The sequence below is a fragment of the Morchella importuna genome (assembly GCF_003444635.1).
Source record: "Morchella importuna strain M04M26 chromosome Unknown Morimp01GS001, whole genome shotgun sequence".
Taxonomy (NCBI): domain Eukaryota; kingdom Fungi; phylum Ascomycota; class Pezizomycetes; order Pezizales; family Morchellaceae; genus Morchella; species Morchella importuna.
In genome coordinates this window covers 1,383,189-1,405,405 of record NW_025763398.1, presented here as the reverse complement: position 1 = coordinate 1,405,405, position 22,217 = coordinate 1,383,189, and the positions used below count along the sequence as shown (strand labels likewise).

Below are 22,217 nucleotides of genomic sequence, written 5' to 3'. Positions count from 1 at the left end.
GGTTAGTTCATGACATCTGACAGTTAAAAACTGCTGTTTATGACAGGCTGAGTTCGTTACGGGGCACTACTACATATCCTTTCGTTCGTCGCAGCAAACACGGAGATATATTAGGCCCATCACGGTGTGGTGATATTCAATCAATCTAGCTACCCTACCTACAGACTGTGGAGACACCAGCAAAAGGTATATGAGGGGTCCTAGAAGGTGACTTTACAGCAAAGGGTTTACGGAATAAGGGTTAGGTTTATTACCGAGTAAAAGTTTCCTACTAGCTCACAGTCGTGAAGGGATATGTATATTAAAGGTATGAACTCCTCAGTCTAAGGTATCACTGGAAAATAAATTTTCAAAAATTACTTCACGTTTACATGTCGAGCAAGAATAAACTTTATTTACCGGTATCTATTGACCTCAACTCATCACTTCACTTAATAAAAAGAAGAAAAAGAAAAAGGAAAAGGAAAAGCAATAAAAAGAAACTCCTGGATGTACGCTCGCTTTGAATTCCAATGTGTCAATCCTGCCGACAAGGGCAATGGTAGTGACAACACTTCATAAGCTACTGATGCTAATACTAATGAACACCGTATCTAGCCCTTTATTTCTTTTGTGGGGTTGGCTCAACATTCCAGATTGTATCGGCATACCTAGGTTTAATAAAGTCAGTAAAAGAAAGGCTTCTACCACATCAAGACAGAATAGGAGGCGCTTACTCGTTGATAGCACGATCGGCACTGAAAAATCCCATGTTTGCGACGCTCATGATCGACTTTGTAGCCCAGTCCTCCTTATCCTTAAAGGTTGTGTCGACCAAATCTTGAGTGGCAAGATAACTGGAGAAATCGTCGCTGACAAGGTAGTAATCACATCCTGTTGTAAGAGCCGAGATTAAGCCGTTGTAGATGTTCGGGTCACCGAATTGTCCAGCTTCAATCGCATCGCAGACTAATCGGAGTTTGGGGTCCATCTCGACTTTTCCGAAGCGGTGTTGATGACGAAGCTCTTCGACATCCTAGAAATCAATTAGTAAAAATTCAATATATTAATGTCAACATTTTCGGAGTACAGACCTCCGCTAAGTGACCAAGCAAGAAGATATTGTCCTCTCCAATCTCGCGTGTGATTTCAATCTGTGTGAGAGATGTGTCAATGATTGGTTATGGTATTATTCAAATCACCACTAGCGATGACTCACGTTGGCACCATCGCAAGTTCCGATGATCAAACCACCATTCAGCACAAACTTCATGTTACCTATAAATTATTAGAAATAATCAAGTGACAATTTTAAAGGATTGAGTCATACTTGTTCCACTGGCTTCGGTTCCGGCGGTAGAGATGTGTTCACTGATGTCGGAGGCGGGAATAATGATCTCTGCCTTACTAACATTATAATCCTCAATGAAAACAACCTTTAGAAGGTCACCGATATCCTTATCGGTGTTCACAACTTCGCCAACAGCAGTGATAAGACGAATGATGGTTTTTGCCTGCTTAGTGTTAATTTAAGCTTTTTCGAAGAAAGGTAAAACGCAATGATTACCATCCAGTAACCCGGAGCAGCCTTTCCTCCAAAGATAGAGGCTCTGGGTACTTGTTTCTTGAGCTCCTCAGGCTTCATCTGCTTGAGCCTCAGGTATCGATAAATGACACCGAAAATGTTCATTTGTTGACGTTTGTACTAAATAAATTAGATAAGTTCAAAACGATCTCACGATAAAATTTACCTCGTGTATCCTCTTGACCTGAATATCAAACAATGAATGTGGGTTCACTGCTATCTGAGTAGTGTCCCTAATGTACTTCGCAAGTCTTATCTTTGCGGCTAGCTTGATTTCCATCCACTAATTTGTGTCAGTATATCGTACTTTGGGATTTTAAGAAGAAATCTCACCTCCTTGCGGAATTCCTTGTCGTCGACCCACCGTTCAAGCCCTTTGAGGAGGTTTAAATCCTTCAAAAAATCGTATCCGCCCAACTTGCTCGCGATGAGATCCGAAAGTTTGGGGTTTGCTTGATGAAGCCAGCGGCGAGGAGTAATACCGTTTGTAACGTTCGTAAACTTATCAGGACCGAACACGGCAATAAAATCTTTAAAGATTGTAGCCTTAATAAGATCGGAGTGTAGTTCGGCAACACCGTTGACTTTGTGGGAGCCAATGATCGCGAGGTAAGCCATTCGGATTACTTGAGGCTGGCTCTCCTCGATGATAGAAACTCGTTGCAACATGTCACGATCCTTTGAAATCGGTTAGAGTTGATATAAAATTTAAGGAAAGGGTATACTAAGAGACTTTTCTCACTAACCTTGGGAAACTTCTTCTCGACGCCCTGAAGGAAGTAAAGATTGATCTCGTAGATGATCTGGAGATGACGTGGGAGGAGGCTCTGGAAAAGAGGGACCGACCATTTCTCAAGTGCTTCCGGAAGAACGGTGTGGTTGGTGTAGCCGAAAGTACGGGTGACGATATCCCAACTTTGATCCCATGTAAGACCCTCAATATCGATGAAGATTCTCTGTAACTCAACAATCGCCAGCGTTGGATGGGTATCGTTGAGCTGGATCGCAACTTGGTCTGGGAACTCCTTCCATGGGCGGTGCGACTTCTTGAATCGTCTTACGATATCGTGCAATGAAGCCGCAACCCAGAAATACTGTTGTTTGAGTCTGAGCTCTTTACCGGCGGAGATGTTATCATTGGGGTACAGGACTGCAGAGATGGTCTCGGCTTTCTGTTGTTCACGGATAGACCCTTCGTAGTCACCGGAGTTGAACTTTTGGAAGTCAAACTCGCCACTCGACGGCTTTGAGGACCATAGACGAAGATTGTTGGTTGTAGAAGTCTCGTAGCCGGGAATAGGGACATCGTACGCAATTGCTTGAACTATCTCACCTCCCTCCCAGAGGTGGGAAATCTTGCCATCATTGTCGCTGAGGAAGGTGTCAATGATCAATCCTGGAAGAAAGTAAGGGCCTCGTAATAGACTTACCTAACCTTGGTTACATAACCATAGAACATGATATCAACGCAGACATCATGACGCGGGAATTCCCAGGGGTTGAAATCCAGCCAGTAATCTGGAACCTCAACTTGATAACCATCTACAATTTCCTGCTTGAAGATTCCATAGCGATATCTCAAACCGTAGCCCCATGCTGGGTAGTTCAAGGTCGCAAGAGAATCCAAGAAACAAGCCGCTAATCTTCCAAGACCACCATTTCCAAGAGCAGCATCATGTTCTTTGTCAATAACATCTTCAATTCTGAAACCAAGTTCACCAACACCCTCTCTGGCGGTGTCCTTGATTCCCGTGTTCAACAAGGAGTTGTCAAGAGTTCTTCCCATAAGAAACTCAAGCGAAAGGTAATAGATTCGCTTCTGGTCCTGGAGCGTTTGGTGTTGCTGGGTTTTATTCCAGGAAACTACAAGCTTATCACGGACAGCAAGAGCTGTACCGGAATATGCTGCCAAGTCATCGCAGTTGTACATTGAACGAGCCAAAGTGGTCTCGACATGGCGAACAACCTCTCGCTGTGGTGAAAAACAAAGATCAGTATATATTATGATGAGTTTACTAAAGAAGAGGCACAAACCTGGAATTCCTCCTTCCCCTTGAATTCAGTAGCAGCCTACTCAAGTTAGAATGTATTTAATATTATATGGCCGGTTGGGAGTATATTCGGAGGTAAGATCTCACAAGTTTGCGCCAACTAAAGATAAAGGTTAGTCAAAACATAAGATTACTCAGTGGACTATGTATGAATAGCGTACGTTTCTCTCAAGGGTTGCGGGATGCTGGCTTCAATGGCCTTGATCTCACGAACGCCAAATCCAGTATGGGTCCTTCGATGCTTAGGACGTAAATGGGGTTCGACAACACCGGGAGCCGGAGGGCTCGAGATTGGAGGTGCAGACATTGCAATTGCTTCAACTACGAAGGTAATATTACAATGGGAGTAGCAATGGATAGAAGATCGATGATGGATAGATGGTGGATGATAAGAAGCGGGATGGAAGGGCCAACTCTATAAGTAATGGCTGAGGAGAAGGGCCTGGTTCAGAAGAGGGGACAATGAGAGAGCTGAACTATAACGCGAGGGGAACGGGCAGCAGCTTTATTCATGTACTATTTGCTGGCCAGAGCTTGATCTCTGCACGGACAACACCCCCAAGCCCTCCCCACCATCGAGTGAGGGGAAGAGACCGAGCAATACTTGACACTCACGCAGGCAACCAGCACGTAAACTCGGACGAGACACCAGTGATGCACACACCGATCCCAAAAGCAAGTAACAATGTTTCGTATGTGTTGTGTCGATGGAGATGGTGGGGTGCAGTACTGGTGGGGTGGAAACAACCTTGAGCACAAACAACCGGTGGGGTAAAGAGTCCAAAAAAAGAAATCAAGGCAGTTTCTGGGGTTTGATACGTTTACTAGCGATAAGGACCGCACAAGTACGCAACCTAAAATAATACGCGGGGTAACACGGTGCAAGAGGGGTCAGAATCTGTTACATACCTTCTCCTATAGAAAGCTGTCATATCGATATTCTGCACCCACCACCACGTAGCTATTCCAACTGCAACGGGAAAAAAAAAAAAAATTGCATCGGAAGAATAAGGAAACAGCATCGCACTTTATGCCCATGCCATCGATTCTGCCTCCATCCCTCTGCATACAAGAGCTGCAAATCCCACCTTTTCCTCATCCAATCTTTTCGGTGCATCGGCAGTGCGGGATCTGCCCGAGTATATGTAGTTCTATGTAATCCCGGCAGCGGAAAAAGTGGGATCAGGAGAAGATACACCCCTCCCCGCGAGATTTGATGGGAAAGTGAAAGATAATTCATGACGATGCAAGAAAAGATAACACGCACAATTGCCGCACCGGAGAAAGCAATATCGGGAGACGAAGTAACCGGTTCCAATTACATCTTCACACCCATCATCCCTTATACGTCAAAAGAAAGGATAAAAGCAATAAATAGAAGAAGGAGGGCCAAGAAACGAAAGATGGGAAAGGAACAAAAAGACTACGAAAGGACTATACACAATTGCGAGTGCTGAAAGACTCTCGCCTGAACTCCGATGCTTGACAAACCACGCGAACCAATTCACACAAGATGCTCCCGTGCTTTGTACCCATACCGAAAAAAGAAAGAGAAGAAAGTAAGAAAGAAATAAGAAAAAGAGAGAGAGAGACCAAGCAATACAGCAGCTACCCACCAAAAAGTAGCCATGTCCTTAAGGAAATAAAAGCAATCCCTTTTTCGAGATGTGACACGATGCCTCCCCTTTTTCAAACTAAACTATCCCCACGCTACCCGGAACAGTCGATTCCAAGTAAGAAGCCGAAACAAAAAGCCAGAAAAGCAAAAACAAAAGAAATAAAAGCAATACCGGTAACTAATAAGCAAAGTATTTTGTACAAGGGACCATCGGGTTTATTAATGATCGCCACTTATCGCGCATGCAGGTCATAATATGCCTGATTCCTTTAGTGCGTTCTGTAATATCGTCTCCTTGACTGCAGCAAATACTAGACGGATATTCGATGTATCGGTTGCTTGGGTAAGGCTGCATGATATGTTAGTAAATTAGCCATATCTAAAACAAGGAAAAGATGGTTCGTACTGAGGATATAAATTGAGATGAGCACGGTTGACTTGATTAAATCGCCAAAGTAGATATTTAGCGGCTCTGGTCACATCATTGCCTCCAGAGTAATCAGGAAAGTAATTTGAAAGCGGACTCCGAGCTAGCTTTTGCTTGAATAAATCCACCTTATTTAGGAATAAGATGATACTTGTACGGACGAACCATCGACTATTCACGACGGAATCAAAGAGAACCAGACTTTCCATCATCCGGTTCTGTATGTAGTTAGGACACGCAACTCCTCATGGTATTCTTGGTGTTGGCATTTTACCTGGTTTGATTCTTCTAGCAATACTTGATCGTACTCACTCAGCGCAACGCAAAAGATAATTGACGTGACGGTTTCAAAGCAATGTATCCATTTTTTCCGCTCACTTCTTTGGCCGCCAACATCGAACATGCTGCGAGAAACTATTAGCTTCAAGGTTCAATCTAGTGGTTAACGATTATAAGGGTTGACATACTGTATGCTTAATTGACCCATCGAAAATCTGGTCTCGTAGATACCAGTTGTTTTAGTTCGTGCTCGGAGGACATCCGGTTCTGTTGGTATGTACTCTCTGTGACCTATTCTAAGGGCCTCATCAAAGAAGCTAATGCATCCGGTAAGTACCAATTTTGATATCATATAAGGATTATATTAAGTGACCTACTAGGGTGCAGAATCCATTAGGTAGAACTCGTTCTGATGTGCCATTACCTTGGGTATGCAAGGGTCTTTCCATAATGAAACAACAGCAGCAGCAAGCCTAGGATCTAGGGGGTGTTTGGATCGGGATCAACTTGGAACTCGACGATGAAGTCGGCATATTCCTAGACCAAATAATCAGCAGTTTTTTCACTTTAGTGTTAGGATAGCAATCCAACCTTATTAGTAGGTGATTCGGGATCGATTTCGAATTGCCGTAAAGCCATAACCAAAGCTTTTGCACAGTCAACCAAGTTCTTATATATCGTAAGCCGATACATCGCAAGTTCTTCAAGGGTGTAGCCATTCTGATGGATAATCTTCATCTGTTTGACGATTGTAGATTTCCCGCTCTCCCCGGAGCCTAGGCATAATGTTAGAGAAAGCTCTCAACTAGATAATTCTATCAATAATTACCTAGCAAAAGGATCTTGCATTCTCTCCTTAACCTCCGTGAATCCTCTTCAATCTTCTTATCAATCTGAGCGCTAACACGACTTTCGTCGCTTTCACTTGAAAAACATATGCCCATCGTTGTTGTATGTATTATAGGAACAGTATTAAATGCTGAGAATATGGATAGCACAGGCGTTTGGTACACAACTGAAATAGAGGGCAAGTCGTGTAAACTATATTAAATAAAGGTTATTTGGGGTCGTGAAATTATGTCGTAGCAAGAGCAAAATGATATCGATTTAAAGGTGATAGCGATTATTGATAACACGGTCCAGCCGGAAGAGAGCCGAGGGCCGAAAAGAAGTTGATAAAAACGATGATTCTGATTTGAAGCCCCCACAGTAAACCGAGAGCTGATGTTCAACAGATATCCCCCACAGCACTAGGAAACAAAGTTGTTGAGGTGATGCCGAGCTGACCGGGTGAAAACGAAAAACTGAGGATAGTGTATTTCGTTGCGGTCGTAGAGTTGAAGCCAAATACCAGACTGTAGAAGATGAATACTTGCTGGGTATAGGAACGCGGTTGAGCGTTGTTAGTACAGGTTGGTGAAACAGGACCAGTTGATGAGAGGAGAAGGGTCGACGTTTGAGCAAAGCCTGGGTCCACGACGTGATTCGGAGTTTTGTTCTGAGTTAGCAGGGATGCTGTAAATGTCCAAGTGAATCCAGTCGTGTCGTCCTATCTCGATGTTTTCCCGCCCAACAACAGTTGTCGAAGGTGATTGCCGGAAGATTCAAGACCATCCACGATCGATGCCAACACCACACGAAGGGAGGATAGGGGCAGTCTGGCAATCAATAAGTAAGGTGCGAGGTGTAAGGTTGATAGTCAGCCGCGAGGTTTTCGGCGTGCGGAGGAGTCTGTGCGCCCTATGCTGTGAATAACGACAAGCGAGGGATATCGACTGTGGTTGGCAAGTCGCAGGGCTGAAAGTTAGGTGGTGGGGTGCCAGACGGCGGGCGGCGCGGAGAATTCGATTGGGTTCGAATTGCTTGCGATGCCGCCGTTGCTGGCTAACAAGTGGACGAGTATGAGTGTGGGTGATGGATGGGAGAGGTGGAGGGGAGAAGAAAGGGAAAGGCAAGGGGTCTAGGCAACAGGAGCAGGAGCAAAGAAGAGTGGAGGATGATCACCCTCTAGTGTTCTCAAAGTCACTCAGTCACTCAACCAATCACTAGCTCGCTCCTCGTTGATAACTCACTCGGTCACTTACTCACCCACTCCTTCAGCCTGGCCGCTGAGTACTGGCGAGGAGAGGAGGAGGGTATGTATGACGGTGGGTGTCGTGGGCTTTAGGGAAGGTGTTCAGCAGAGAGACCACGGAACGAGGTACTCAATGTGAAGGATGTTGTCGTTAGTGACGAGGTTGAGGTTTGGGAGAAGAGGCTCTCGGCAAGGTCCTGGGGGGGTTGCAAGTAGAGTTCAAGTTGCGTGAAAGGTGATTTTACCGGTACGGTACTCTACCGTGCTCTTGCTTGATTTGATCAACTATGAAAACTGTGGGGGGCGGGGCGACGGGGCGAGATGCCCAGGAACACGGAGCTTGTGGGGGGGAAGAGAAAATAGGAAAAGGGAGAATGGGGATATGAAGTAAGTGATAGAAACACATGCACTGTCGCTGTTCGTGTCGCGGGCAGAGTCAGTATATGGTGACAACCAAACAAAAAACGTATCCACGGCCGGCACATACAATGATTTTTTGAACCGAACGAAATGCTCCAGCACAACCCACACTTCCTCAGCCTCAGGTTTGTTTGCAGTAGCAGCAGCTTAACGATTCAAATTACTGTAAGCACTTGACTGATTTAAGGGTAAAGCGTTGGGGGAGTTACCTACTGTACTACGCGTGCTCATAGAGAGTACCTTAGAGTCCATAGAGCAGGCCACTGCCACTGCCAGTAAGTACATAAGCCCAAAATTCCATTTTCTGGTCTACGCAAGGACCAGCCGGCTGCCTGCCAGCCCCCTGGAGTTGGGTGTGGCAGCGAAAGGAGGAAAGATCGACATTAGCACACATAAAATTGACAGCCGTCTTCGCGCCGCACGCCGACTATCGTTACTGTAAACTCATATGAAAGTAGCTTTTTTTGTCCCAGAGGCGTTCTCACCTATTGGCCTGCGAGCGATCTTCGCGCAAAGGAGACTGGAGACTTGGGACTCGTAACATCGTGAGGGTAATGTTTCTAAACTTTCAAGGAGTTCCCTGGGACATGGAGAAGGGCCTCCGGCCCAGCTTTACCTTCATGTCTTGGCTTCTGGGCCCTTATTTGTGAAATTTCGGCTGTGCAAAGACCATATTTAGCTGCTGCTCTATGTGTCTAGCCTAAATTCAACTAAATGTTTGTTTGATGATGGTCATCTTAACCTTGCATACACAGGAAACTTAGTCTACCGTACTCTGATCAGATGGTTAAAAAGGGTGTCTTGTCAGAGGAACCAAGGTTTGGACAGGTGACAGACAGACGAGGTAGATTACTCTACGTACTTTATTAACTTCTGATCAACATAGCGTGCCTGTACTACCTACACTACCTGAGTACATGTATCTACGGTACGCTTACGGACTTTCCAAGGCGCCAGCATCTTCTCCAGTGCCCAAGGCTCAAATACCGCATTAATTCGTTCGAACGGTCGGTCACACAAGACGTTGAAATTCCCGTATTTGGTTATTTGTCTTGAATACGCCCCCTAATCTTCCCTCATATTAGCTTGAAAAGGCAACTTCGACGTCTTGTGTGACCGGCCGTTCGAACGAATTAATGCGGTAAATAGCTTGCCAAGAATTCTCCCACGCGAGACTCGAGTATCGGTAACCACCACAACTAATCTATTGAACCATGTGCCAGATGTCCCGGTATCGCGATTCTCGATTCCCGAGAAATCTCCTACGGTATGTCGCCATTCGGTGCTGGACTTCCTAATGGTCACTCCCTTACTTCACAGGCCACCTCATTACCAGTCAGCACAGCCCCTGTCGCCTTTAAAGGACAAATAATTCTTCAAGAGTACAAGAATTATGAGAATTACTTTGTACGTAAAGGTTATTATAATAGAAGTGCTTAGATTAATTATATAATCAACTAACTATAGGTCTCCTGAACTTGTAAACCGTGATACGAGAACAACACCCATGATCCCCTTTGCTTCAACAAGTGGGCCGTAAGGCCCCAGTATACTTAAGTATATAGTACGGTGGCAGAAATTTGGGTGAAATTACTACTGCAGTCTTTGCAAATTTGACAATGCCATAGAACTCATGCAAATATGGAGATAAAGCGTATATTCTTGCAATTCGCACTCAGGTACTGATCAATATGATGCGGTATCAGTTTTACCCCACTTCCGGTAATGCCCCCAAGTACTTAGTCATATATAATCCTATGATCGTGATCTGATTATATATATAAGAGGTCATGAGTGAATACTGCTCGACGATACTTGGGTGATTGCAGTTTGTGTTATCACATGTAGGTCTCCCAAGGCTAATTTCAAATCGGAACCTTCAGGTACACAATTTACATGATAACATGTATGCATACATGTTATGCCAATCAATATTACATGCAAATTAAAGAAATATATATGTGTCCCCAGCACAAATATACGAGTACCTAATAGTGCTATGTAGTACGGTACATGTAGTATATACGTACTCCTTATACTTATGTAAGTACATGTACTTGTAATTATAACTACAGGGTGCATAATAACATATAGAGTGACTACATGTAAATTTATAGCTTAAAGGATTTGATCAAGTAGAGCTTGTATCGCGATTTTCGGTGGTGTCTATAAAAAGGTATAATATCTTGATACCTAGGGCTGTCTCACTCGCCTATACATGTAATTATATATAAGACATGTCCAACGTTCAAATTGGTTGATTCCCCGGCCTCGGGCCAAACCTTGTTAAAGTCATGTTTAACGCAACTGACTTCCCGCGAAAGAAAGAAAACTGATCAGCATCCAGGGTCCGAAGGAGGTCACCAGAACCGCAATGGTATTAAGAGCTCACTAATTTAGTCTGCGATTATCTACAGCTCTGAGGGATCCGGTTTATTCATTCCTGTCCGGTATGACCTGGCTTTCCCTCCTATTCAATTGATCAAACTGCGCATAGTCAAGTCTAATGTCGTGTTGGCAGACTCACTTGATGACGTCAGGCGGCGGGACCTTCGCGTTTTCTCCAAACAAGGACCTGCCCTAGAGTACACGGTACCTTTACAAATTCGTCATTATCATGATTCACGGCCATGGTGATTGCAGAGGAACTCCTGCCGTCATTTATTTAAATACTTTCACGCCTGCAGCTGGACTAGGTTTCTGTTTTCTAGTGATATTTTTGTTTTGGTCGTTTGTTTATTATTACCAAGTCCCTAAAACGCGTTAACGCTCACTAATGTCTGTGGACCCAAGATATGGTAAGCACCTCATGACAGATAGAATTCCCTTCTTTTATGCTCATGATTTCGCTACAGAATCATTTCTTAAAATCTACTCCTCTTGATTCCAGAGAATGGAAAAGATTCCCTGAGCAATGTCAATTATAATAATTCGGCAACCCAAGTACGAGTAAGAACCGGCCATGGGTTCCGTCCTTTAGACCTTCGCTAATCTTATGCACGCTTAGATCGAATTGCATAGAGCTCCCAAAAACTGCAATTTGGTGACACTCATCATCATCAAGGATGTGAATTATACAAACCTCGTATAAAGTAGAGAACTTTCGTTCTCAAATCGATACTACACTGGTCATCTGCAGTATAAACTAATGCAACGGTTGTGGTCTATCAAAGCCTGATGCCAGGTGTTGGGAGGAGACCGGTTATTGGTTCCGTGTGAATCGCAATCTCGTTCGGCTCTCTCGAGGTTTCCCCTTACCAACCCTACGCCGCCTCGAGGAATGCATTCGGTTGGGATTAAGAAGCTATCCTCGATATCCTTGTCTTCCAGCGCGAATGCCTGAAAAAAGAAGAACGCGGTGTACATTTGAGGTTTTGTACCTACAAATCTTGAGAATGAAGCTCAGAGATCGAAGCCAGAGGAACAAGTGCTACTAAAACGATGTTTTAATTCTGCTCCTGTGACGCCTCATGGGTTGTATCACAGGGTAAAACTACACACAACCTCCGACCAAGGTTCAAAAACAGGAAACTGATAAATGGATAAAAAAAAAACTGGTCCTGAAGCTTTAGCTACTGGTCCAAGCTTGCATTGTAATTGTACCTGAGATATCTAAGCTGCCTACAGATTTATCATTTGGCATCTAGACAAGATGACCCTCGTGCGGAGTGCCCCGCGTCCAAACCGCTCTATGAAATTCTCAGGGTCTAACCAATTCCCTGGGGAGTTCTAAAAAAAAAAAAAAGCATACAAAGAATAGGAATCAGGCACAAATCCGAAAATGCGTTCTTGGCTTGGGCCAGGATTTTGCAAATGATGGTTGTGGCTGACGCTGGTTCCCATCAGGTTTGTACGGAAACGGAATCTGGGCAGAGGATGCCCTTGTCCCTTTGCTTGTGCAGTCCACTCATGAATACTTGGAAACCGGTAGTTTGATCCGACCAATTAGCTTTCATGCCACTCACGAGGCTGGTGCCGTGATCCCGTTGAGAAGGTAAAAAAAAAAGTTGAAATAAAGATAACACATACCCTAGGACTATTGTAACAAAAAATGGGGAGGAATTGAGCTTGCGCCACAGAAATAGAGTAGGTGAAAACACGGACAGTAACAGAGGTGGTCACGTAGGGTATGTAGGTGCTCTGGTTGGGGAGTAGTCCGATATCAGCCCCGCTCTCACCCCGCGCCTGCTGCTGTTGCTGCACGGTGATTTCATCGCCAGGAGTGAGAGGATCTCCAAGGAAAGAAGCCGTTCTTCACCAAAGAGGCCCAGGCGAACGCGACGCCCTGCAAGATCAAGCTCATACAGTTCAAGGAGTCGCCTCGCTGCTGCCCCCATTTCTCTGTCTGGAAGGCAAATATTTCGTTCCACAGAGCCCTGAAAATCTTGGTTTTGACCACATAACTGCGAAGGTTATTAGTCCTAATGTGTATTTAGCTCTGTTCCTATCCGACGAAAACGCGGCTACTATTTAGTTTGACGCCTCGCCGCATCCCCCCCTCCGTGTCTTCAGTTTCGTGAAATTCACCCACATAGGTATCCGTCTTCCGCTGCTGTCTTGCCCTCCCAGACTACATACCATCTCTGCTTCTGTCAACATCTGTCCCCTCAACAATTTACTCTCTATCGATTGACCAGCTTTCAACATGGCTGAATTTGTTCGTGCCCAAATTTTCGGCACTACGTTCGAGATAACCAGCAGGTATGCGGCCCCCCATTTTTGTTATCGCATCCGTACCCTATTAATCATTTTTGCAGATATACGGATTTACAACCTGTAGGAATGGGTGCCTTTGGTCTCGTATGGTGATTATTTTCTTCCGAAAAACTTGTCAAAACAAGATCGCTGAGGACGTTACCGGAAAAGCTCTGCCAAAGATCAGTTGACAGGTCAAGCTGTTGCCATCAAGAAGATTATGAAGCCATTCAGCACCCCGGTTCTGTCCAAAAGAACTTATCGAGAGCTTAAACTGCTCAAGCATCTGCGACACGAGAATGTATGTTGAACTAGACCATTACCCCGCTAAATTCAAAGAAAGCTATTTCTAATAATATCCAGGTCATTAGTCTGAGCGATATCTTCATATCTCCTCTAGAAGACATGTGCGTACATCCGCCTCGGCTCTTGTGATTTAACTAATTTTCCATCACTAGCTACTTTGTTACCGAACTTCTTGGGACCGATTTGCATAGATTATTAACCTCACGGCCACTGGAGAAACAATTCATTCAATACTTTCTATATCAAATTCTCGTATGTTGAGTTATCTCTCCGCGACAAACACGGAAATTGACGGTTTTTAGCGAGGCTTGAAATATGTTCATTCTGCCGGAGTGGTCCACCGTGACTTAAAACCAAGTAACATTTTGGTGAACGAGAATTGTGATCTCAAGATCTGCGATTTCGGGTTGGCAAGGATCCAGGACCCTCAGATGACTGGTTATGTTTCCACACGATACTATCGTGCACCAGAGATTATGTTGACGTGGCAGAAATATGATGTGGAGGTCGATATCTGGAGTGCAGGATGCATTTTTGCGGAGATGTTGGAGGGGAAGCCACTTTTCCCAGGAAAGGACCATGTTAACCAGTTCTCCATCATTACCGAACTTCTTGGAACACCACCAGATGATGTTATCCACACCATCTGCAGCGAGAATGTGAGTTCATAAACTCCTCCATACCTAGGATTTTTACAGTACTTATAGATTATAGACCTTGAGATTCGTGCAGTCGCTCCCAAAGAGGGAGAGACAACCCCTGTCTCAAAAGTTCAGGAATGCCGATCCTCTAGGTAAGTGCCGTCAATATCTATGCCTAATAATTATCTAACAATTTGAAGCAATCGATTTGTTGGAGCAAATGCTCGTCTTCGATCCTAGGAAGAGAATCACCGCCGAGGCAGCTCTTGCTCACGAATATCTTGCGCCCTATCACGATCCCACCGATGAGCCAGTGGCAGGGGAAAAATTCGATTGGTCTTTTAACGACGCAGATCTACCAGTGGACACCTGGAAAATTATGATGTAAGATTTGTGGTTTCTTGCTCCTATTCCTATTTCTGGATTCCTGAATTTGTTCAAATTACTTATGCTTACACGCGAATGTCTGCAGGTACTCGGAAATTTTGGATTACCACAATGTCGATGGGTCTGCCCAACAGTGAGGAAATATTTTTTTTTTGATTTAAAACAGTTTAATGTTACGATGCATGATACATTTTTGTATCTCTGCTTTAACTTTAACTTTATACCTTCTTGGCGCTTACAATGCTCTCGTCGTTCAATCATTTCGTTGTTTTCTTGATAGGTTATGTTGTGGCGTTCCAGGGGAATGTCAGATAAGAGGGAGGAGGAGGGGGAAGAGGGGGGGGGGGGGGGGGGAGGCGGATGCATGAATGAAATTACGAAATAATTCATCTGGAGAGGGTTAAAAACATATGCGCTGAGCTAGGGTAGAGGAACGGGGAACGGGGAACGGGGAATGGGATATGGGGTAATATACATAGCGCACAACCGAATAAAGATGTCCGAAAATTGTTCTGCAGGTAGATGTCTAGGCAATAATACATTTAGCAATCTTTTTTCTAGAAAGCGTCCATCAGGAAATAGACTCGTGGAAGTGTAGGTGCTATGCCGTCGTGGCTTGAGGCAGTTCGTGGCTCTGCAGTCTCTCGTGGCCAATGGCCCGTGCCCGAACAATCCTTCTACCATGACGTAGAATACCCTGTCGTGTACAACTTCCGTCCCTCACTCTTCAGCTACCTTGCAGAACTCTCCCTGCTCGAATCATCAGGTCACTGAATTTTCCTAGCAATACTTTCAAGAGACCTACTATTAGAATTTATCTCATGAACACAACGACCCCATATACCCCGGTTGTGTCGATAATCGGGTTTCACCACGCGAGGTTTTTCCCTGACCCCTTTTCCGGCCGGCCCACCAAACGAATCCAGCAGCACATTGAAACTAACAAAACACGTTTAGGGGACCTGAGGTTGAGCATTGGATTGGAGTGGATGACCAAGATCACATATCGGAATGGCCGCTGCTCCCTTTTCTGGCACTCGCCGATGGAGCCCATTTCGCAGAAGAAGACTTTTCGTACTTCACCCTGAAGCACGAAACAGCCTCAGGGCCAACAACTTTGTTCGGGATATCCTGTACTAGACAGCTGGACTCGAATGAGCTTATAGACCGGCCTGCAGATGTCACGCGCTCCACGGTTCAGAAGGCTGTAGTCGTTATTGCGAATAGCCCAACGTTCTTCTTTGGACATTTGAAGCAACAGCTCTCAGCCGTAACGACAGCTTGGTTTGCACAAAGGTATTGGAGCTCTTGAAACATTCTTGTATAGTTTTTGCTCACATAGAACTTGTGATATTAGGAACTTCGAGGATTTGGATATTATAACGGCAAGCTACTTCCACCCCAGCTTCATGGTTCATTAGGTTAAATTTCTAAGCTTTGGGGATATAGAAATTTCAAGAGAGCTTGAAAAAAGCTTTCAAAGATATTGAACATGGACGCGAACAGTATGTTGGTAAGCTATCGGAGGTTCCTTCTAAGCATATTGGAAGAACTAACATGATAGGTTTGTCACTTCGGGAATTGGTTTACGAATTTCGGCACCAAACACTAGTGTTATTCAAATGTGCTCTTTTGCAACCTAAGGTTGTACCATGCAATGGCCCTCATAATACGAACATAATCAAAGCTAATACCCGCAGATGCTATTCTTTGGCTCACGGTGTGAAAGGCTTTGCATGACACAGTTTTCACTTCTTTCGCTTGTCCCAGGGCTGCTGCGAAACCTAGAAGACTGCAGTGATCCTGATCTAAATAGCTATGAATCTAAGCTAAGAAAGCCAACGTCTGTCAAGACTAGCGATAGGCAATCTCGTGAGTTTCTTGATTTGCTGTCAGCGATGACTAAGTGACTTGATTGAATAATCCTAATTCGTTAAGTTCTGAAATTTATGGGTTTCCCCCTTCAAATTTTCGGAAAGGGAGCTCTATTTGGACCATATACCCCCTTGCAACAGCTCGATATCCTTGCAGACTTTGGAACAAAGTCCTATATCGTTGGTTCGACAAATTCCTTGTTGCTTCAACAGAGAGACAGGTACTCGGACATACTTGTAAATGTGAGATATGCGTACCCCATTCATTAAGTTGTCACTGACATTATTCAAAGCTTGATGAAAATTCTATTAATGTGACATCTCCGTCCTTACGTGCTGCACTAGTACTCTCGGCCGCCGACAGGAGATGGATAGATGCTCTAGTATTTTCAGTCACAGAATCCTGGGATGAAGCAGATCCATCAAGGCCGAAGACTATGGGCTTCGTTGGAAGTGAGGATTATATCCGTCTCCAGTTCGAGGAGTATGTACTCTCCATGGTGTCATCTGTGAAATATCATCTATTTTTAGACAAACATCATGGGTCGGATCAAAATTTATTTTTACCAGATATCGGTGAGAGACCAACCCAGGTGCCATTTCAAAAGTGCACCCACTAATATGTAGTAGAGGGAGATCCGGCATACGATTTTCAGATGGACTGGGTGGATTATTGGAAAATGACAGAGAATTTCCGTATATTCCAAAAGTTCACTGGTAAGATTTTCGTTCAGGAAGTGCAATATTTGTTGCCTAGCTAATCTTGCCCAATAGATTCTGAATTGTTTGATCTTGTCCCTCCAAAGCATGTGATGGCTGGTGGTCTTACCATGGAAGATGTTCAACGACGAATCGTCCAGTATGTATATTTTCATAATCCTACGTTAACACTATTACTAATTTCTATAGACAAATGAGGGAATTAGGAGTAGACGAGAAGGTTAACCGTGGCCGAGAAGTCCTCGCCACAACTCTAGCCTCAGGCCGCACCAATGTCACGACAGTATTTAGTAACCTGTCGAAGAATGTAGAGAAGTTTAGGGAGCAAAGAAGGTCCCAGGATGTTACTCCCCAACCCAATTCTGAGGTCATCACAAGCCCGACAAGTGAAGGATTACCAGCTACAGAATCTGCCGCAGCTTCGACCGCCACCACCAGTATAGCAACTCCTGCGATACCAGTGGCCGAAACAGTAACCCGTGCTGGGACATATTTCTCGTCCTGGGCAGCTTGGGCTGGGGAAAAGAAAAAAGCCTTTGTAAAGCCCTCCATCACTAGTCCTCCACCGGAGCCAGCCACAGATGCAAACGAAAAATCTCTACCTCCTGATCCCCCAAAGAAGTCTTTTGAGGAGTCAATCTTCGATGCAAGAGCAAGAGCTGCATATGGTGGGTCTGACTCGCCTATTATGTCGCCCCAGAGGAACAGTGGCAGTGGCTTTCCCCTTGGTGCAGCGAAAAATTTGGATGATGAGAAGGGTGTTGGCCTTGGAATTGCTAATCTAGAACCCAAGAACTCACCTGTCCCAACTACTGAGCGGCCATTGCCTCCCAAGTTGGACAAGGGTGAGCCTGCTCTACCAGCTCTACCGGCGGAAACGGAGGAAGAGGAAAAAGATATACCACTTCTAACGCAAACGAAGGCAGTTCTACCAATCGATGAAGAGCGGCGAAGCATGCCTCCTCCGACGCCAGCGAAACAAGTCCTAGCCGAGGAAGAGAGAGCGAAAACGGATATGCCTTCAGTGACACCGGCGAAGTCAACCTTACCAATCGAGGAAGAAGGGGGGGAAAGGGGCATACCTTCTCCGACACCTGCGAAGGCAGTTGAGGAGGAAGAACAGGGCATGTCACCCCCAACCTCAATGGAGAAAGCTCCATTATGCGAGAGAGAGCAAATAGAAACGGGTATGCATTTAGCAGCGCCGGTAGGGTCAGGTCTGTCAGTGGAGGAAGAAAAAACCGAAAAGGTTATGCCTCCCCCAGAGCCAGTTAAATCGGTCCTGCCAATTGAGGAAGAGGATATTCCTCCTCCAACGCCCGTGAAGGATGAGCCGAAAACAGTCTTCCCGGGTGTGCAAGAAGAAGTCATTCAAGCATCACCGGATACCGAGTCGAGTCACAACCCCGGGTTGCCCGTAGAGAAACCTGTTGAGTCCCCAGTACTGGATCCCGAGAGCATCGAATCTACTCAATTACTTGCATCGGCATTGGAGGTAGAGATACCTACAAAGGCCGAAACTGATACCGCTCAGCCCCTCGCATCACCAGTTGAGAAGGTTGAATCTCCGAAACTAGTTGTACGGAAAAGGAGAGTGGTAGTTGAACCGACTCAACCATCTTCACCAGTTTTGGAAAAAGTAGAAAGGCCTCTAAGACCAGGAAGACTTGCGCAGACCCCTTTTGGGCCAACTATAGGGGTGACCTCCGAGATCTCCTCGGTCGCAGAAAAGATAGCCAGGCGTTCTATTCCAACTTTCGAGACGGCCATCGGCTCCATCAAATCAGAGGTGTCACCAGAACCGATGAAAAGCCCCGATTATAATAAAGCTTCTCCGATGGAGGCGATTTCGGCTAGAGCGAAGTCACCCGAGTCCTTTAGGGTTGGAAGGCATATAAGAGGCGAATCTGTTACCCACACCTCTCCCCAAGAAACCATCATTAAGCCTTTAAGTCGCGCAGGAACCGAATCTGCAACGATTGGTCTCAAAACATCAGGGGAGTCCCTAAGATCAACGAGATTTATGAGAAGTGAGTCTCCAGTAACCATCACTGGGGAGCCTGTCCTTAAGCCCACGAGGCATACAAGAAACGACTCCGGGAGTTTGAGTCCTGTCAGAGAGCCTGCTCTGAGACCCATCAGGCACGCAAGAACAGAGTCGGGAAGCATGAACTCCGACAATAGCGTTTTGAGGTCTGTAGGACACGTGAGGGTTGAATCTGGAAGCACGGGCCTTGACAGAGAACCTATTTTGAGACCTATAAGACACGCAAGAACAGAGTCTGGAAGTATGAACTCCGACAAGGATTCTGTTCTGAGGTCTGTGGGTCATACAAGGACTGATTCCGGGAGAATGAGTCCCGAAAAGGATTCGAGCCTGAGATCTATTGGCCACATTAGAAGCGAATCCGGAAGCACGAGCCCAGAAAAACCAGCTCTCAAACCTGAACGGATCAAGAGTTCTATTGCAGAGCGTGCAAAGAGATTTAGTCAGCAAGAAGATCCAGACGCCCCAAAATCTTCATTTGCTGCCAGAAGAGCTATGTTTGAGAAGAAGTGAAGGAGCCCTTCTCTTCATCTTGTTATGTGTTTCACGGGAAATGACTGAAGGATGGGGGATGAGGAAAAGTGCGAAGAGTATTAGTAAGGGAAAACAATTTTTGTCTCAATTTTCTTATTTCATTCATCGTATTTTATCAATTACTATTATTCGTTCTAAATTTTTTTATTTCTCTGTTTTTTTTTTCTGTTGTGGAGAGCGATGATTTGGTGTCAGCATATAAAAGCTCATGTTCTGTTATGCATAACGGTTTTATTTCGGGTACTTATTTCGGGGTGTAGTAACAATAATATATGCAGTGCACGTGATGATGTTTTGGGATTCTTGTCATAATTCTTAATCTCCAAATGAGTAATACCATAATTATTCATCTAAAATTTCTAGCAAATGCAGTATTACTTGAATAAGGATCTCCATTTGTCTCGAACTAGTCCTAATTAGGTTTAGTCCCGCCCGACTCTAAGATTGTGGTGATAACACATTACATGTAATAATCCACTATCCCCGTGTTTGTATGTGGTAAGTCCGAACCAAGGCGAACCGGCGTATCAAACTTCACGGGCTCCTGCAGATACATACTTTTTCTCACCCGAAATTAAGATTTAGCGAAGTGGGGATCGAGAATTAACGGTATTGGATTTATAGGGGCACATATAAAAATTATTTCGGCACAAGCCCTACCGGAATGGGCGGGCCTCGATCGGTTTAAACCGGAACTACGACTCGCTTTCCAAACCGGAGGTATGTATCTTATTTTTAAAGTCTATTGTAACATAAAAAAATCACCACCTAGGTTTCTAACACCCTTGCACCTTTCTTGATATAACTAAACATCTTTCTATCATATACTACCTTTTAAATATCTCCGGGAAGATATCTCTTAACTCCTCTAAACTTCGAATATGGTGTGCTGCTACAGGCCGTTCAGGCTCTGGGTCACCGGGCTCCAACTTCTGGACTGTTTTCTTCCAGCCAAAGCGGATGGCAGCTTCACAATTTATGGCAGCATCATCCACGAAATAGCACTTAGAGCGATCAGTGATGCCTGCATCTTTCATGGCTACGTTTTGGAAAAATATCAGCTATTGAGCCACAAAGTATGAAGTCTGATTACGTACCTTGTTCGTACATTTCAAGTTTAGGCTTGCAGATTAAAGTCTCGCGCCCGTAATTGCAGTACGTGATACCATCGAACAAATCATCAATTCCTAACAACCTAACAACCCTCTTTCCGTGATTAATATATGCATTGGTGAATAGCCATAGCTTAATCTTGCTCCTGTCGATGTCTTGAATTAACTTTCGCAATTCAGTATCGGGGTGTAGCACGGTTTCGAGCGGTAAGGCATCGTCGACTACTCGATTGTACTCAAGAGGGTCGATCTTATGGTGGCGCACAAGGCCCTCGAGAGCTAGTCCGTAGTTCTTGTAGTATGATTCATGAAGAAGGGTAGCGTCTGCTCGATCAAGATCTATGGAAGAAGTTAACGCATAACCCTTGTGCTTGGTGGATGGGGGAGCGTACCAAGCTGCTCGCGGAAGTATTTGTTGATTAGCTCTTTCATCATATCATGGACCTGGGAAGAGCTTGATAGATTAGTTTTCAGAGCCCGTCAAGCTAAAGCGCTGCATTTTATACCCTCTTGCTTCGTGGATAGAGCTATGTTGTAATATGAGTCAGTGTGATTGCCTTCAATGAACCTATCTGTGTGGGTGTGCTTACACAATTATCAATGTCGAAAAAGAAAACGGGCTTTTCGTCTTCGGTACCCTGCGCCATATTTTGGGATGTTCAGCGTTCTATGGGAGTGACGATGCTAATGTTTTAATGATTTTAAGAACGGATTTGTGGTCGTTTTATAACAAAGTTAAGTAATTTACAGCGTTGTTGAGCGTCGTCCTGTGCAGTGATGTAACCACAACCCTACATGTATCTTATGGAGTCCCGCAGGAATCCGTTAATGGTTAGCGCCTATTCCATGTTATCCCTGGTCCGTCGAGAGATTGATTCAGATCCAATAATTGATAACGATTTGTTAGCACTAGCCACTCTTTTGGCTCCGTCAGCATGTCTGGCTCGGTTTCGTGTGGCTTTCAGCCCCCACGAAAAAGGGTCAGCATTGACGAACCATGGGATAACGTAGCGACTTTGCTAGGAGAAGCCACCGACAATTTTAATCCAACCCTAACACTCTCACAGATGTCTCTCAGCAGCTCGGGGTATTGGGATGGAATTCTGCTAGCTATGTACATACACATATCCCCTAGAAGTCGCATGTAGGTAGGCCTCTATATAATCTAGCGCCTTCTATGGTTGGTACTACTAGGATATATCCAGATTTCAATGATGTTGTTTCACAGATGACTAGGGCTGAAGTATGGAACGAAGCTGGAATCCCTTTATCACCAAGGAACATGTAGCTAACCGGTCGAAGGTGACGGAGTACATGTAGTCTCCGTACTTTTGTAACTCTGTAGTATTGCTTTTCGACTTCTACTGCCTATAATCTACGTCCACACTCGAGGACGAGAACTCCATTTTGCTCGTATGTTAAAGACATGCATGTACGTATATACATGTATTCAAGCTCGAGTGCACAG

General features: G+C 44.8%; 7 protein-coding genes across 7 annotated transcripts; 2 read left to right on the top strand and 5 right to left on the bottom strand.

Annotated features, from left to right (window-relative positions):
• Nucleotides 1–601: 601 nt before the first annotated feature.
• LAJ45_00329 (uncharacterized protein) lies at nucleotides 602–3,922 on the bottom strand (the record flags this gene model as incomplete). Its single annotated transcript, XM_046109930.1, has 13 exons — nucleotides 602–650; nucleotides 717–1,015; nucleotides 1,074–1,133; nucleotides 1,199–1,257; nucleotides 1,310–1,493; nucleotides 1,547–1,684; nucleotides 1,731–1,847; nucleotides 1,898–2,242; nucleotides 2,311–2,935; nucleotides 2,995–3,536; nucleotides 3,599–3,634; nucleotides 3,703–3,715; nucleotides 3,777–3,922. 13 exons carry the CDS (start codon nucleotides 3,920–3,922, stop codon nucleotides 602–604), a joined length of 2,613 nt encoding a protein of 870 aa, XP_045976623.1.
• Nucleotides 3,923–5,304: 1,382 nt separating this feature from the next.
• LAJ45_00328 (uncharacterized protein) lies at nucleotides 5,305–6,360 on the bottom strand (the record flags this gene model as incomplete). The annotated part of the gene is made up of 7 exons (XM_046109929.1): nucleotides 5,305–5,325; nucleotides 5,406–5,411; nucleotides 5,546–5,582; nucleotides 5,640–5,878; nucleotides 5,935–6,064; nucleotides 6,128–6,256; nucleotides 6,317–6,360. 7 exons carry the CDS (start codon nucleotides 6,358–6,360, stop codon nucleotides 5,305–5,307), a joined length of 606 nt encoding a protein of 201 aa, XP_045976622.1.
• Nucleotides 6,361–6,419: 59 nt separating this feature from the next.
• Nucleotides 6,420–6,883, bottom strand: LAJ45_00327 (uncharacterized protein; the record flags this gene model as incomplete). The annotated part of the gene is made up of 3 exons (XM_046109928.1): nucleotides 6,420–6,476; nucleotides 6,531–6,715; nucleotides 6,769–6,883. The coding sequence occupies 3 exons, from the start codon at nucleotides 6,881–6,883 to the stop codon at nucleotides 6,420–6,422; spliced, it is 357 nt and encodes a 118-aa protein (XP_045976621.1).
• Nucleotides 6,884–8,298: 1,415 nt separating this feature from the next.
• On the bottom strand, nucleotides 8,299–8,734 carry LAJ45_00326 (uncharacterized protein; the record flags this gene model as incomplete). Its single annotated transcript, XM_046109927.1, has 4 exons — nucleotides 8,299–8,428; nucleotides 8,501–8,579; nucleotides 8,647–8,650; nucleotides 8,717–8,734. 4 exons carry the CDS (start codon nucleotides 8,732–8,734, stop codon nucleotides 8,299–8,301), a joined length of 231 nt encoding a protein of 76 aa, XP_045976620.1.
• Nucleotides 8,735–13,078: 4,344 nt separating this feature from the next.
• Nucleotides 13,079–14,599, top strand: LAJ45_00325 (uncharacterized protein; the record flags this gene model as incomplete). The annotated part of the gene is made up of 9 exons (XM_046109926.1): nucleotides 13,079–13,134; nucleotides 13,191–13,238; nucleotides 13,300–13,429; nucleotides 13,492–13,535; nucleotides 13,587–13,686; nucleotides 13,737–14,093; nucleotides 14,149–14,227; nucleotides 14,276–14,459; nucleotides 14,548–14,599. The coding sequence occupies 9 exons, from the start codon at nucleotides 13,079–13,081 to the stop codon at nucleotides 14,597–14,599; spliced, it is 1,050 nt and encodes a 349-aa protein (XP_045976619.1).
• Nucleotides 14,600–15,283: 684 nt separating this feature from the next.
• LAJ45_00324 (uncharacterized protein) lies at nucleotides 15,284–19,616 on the top strand (the record flags this gene model as incomplete). Its single annotated transcript, XM_046109925.1, has 12 exons — nucleotides 15,284–15,342; nucleotides 15,420–15,758; nucleotides 15,820–15,847; nucleotides 15,912–15,975; nucleotides 16,027–16,106; nucleotides 16,163–16,334; nucleotides 16,401–16,579; nucleotides 16,630–16,912; nucleotides 16,967–17,053; nucleotides 17,111–17,195; nucleotides 17,246–17,901; nucleotides 17,983–19,616. 12 exons carry the CDS (start codon nucleotides 15,284–15,286, stop codon nucleotides 19,614–19,616), a joined length of 3,666 nt encoding a protein of 1,221 aa, XP_045976618.1.
• An 848-nt stretch (nucleotides 19,617–20,464) lies between these two features.
• Nucleotides 20,465–21,396, bottom strand: LAJ45_00323 (uncharacterized protein; the record flags this gene model as incomplete). Its single annotated transcript, XM_046109924.1, has 5 exons — nucleotides 20,465–20,676; nucleotides 20,735–21,088; nucleotides 21,142–21,193; nucleotides 21,256–21,276; nucleotides 21,340–21,396. 5 exons carry the CDS (start codon nucleotides 21,394–21,396, stop codon nucleotides 20,465–20,467), a joined length of 696 nt encoding a protein of 231 aa, XP_045976617.1.
• Nucleotides 21,397–22,217: the final 821 nt, after the last annotated feature.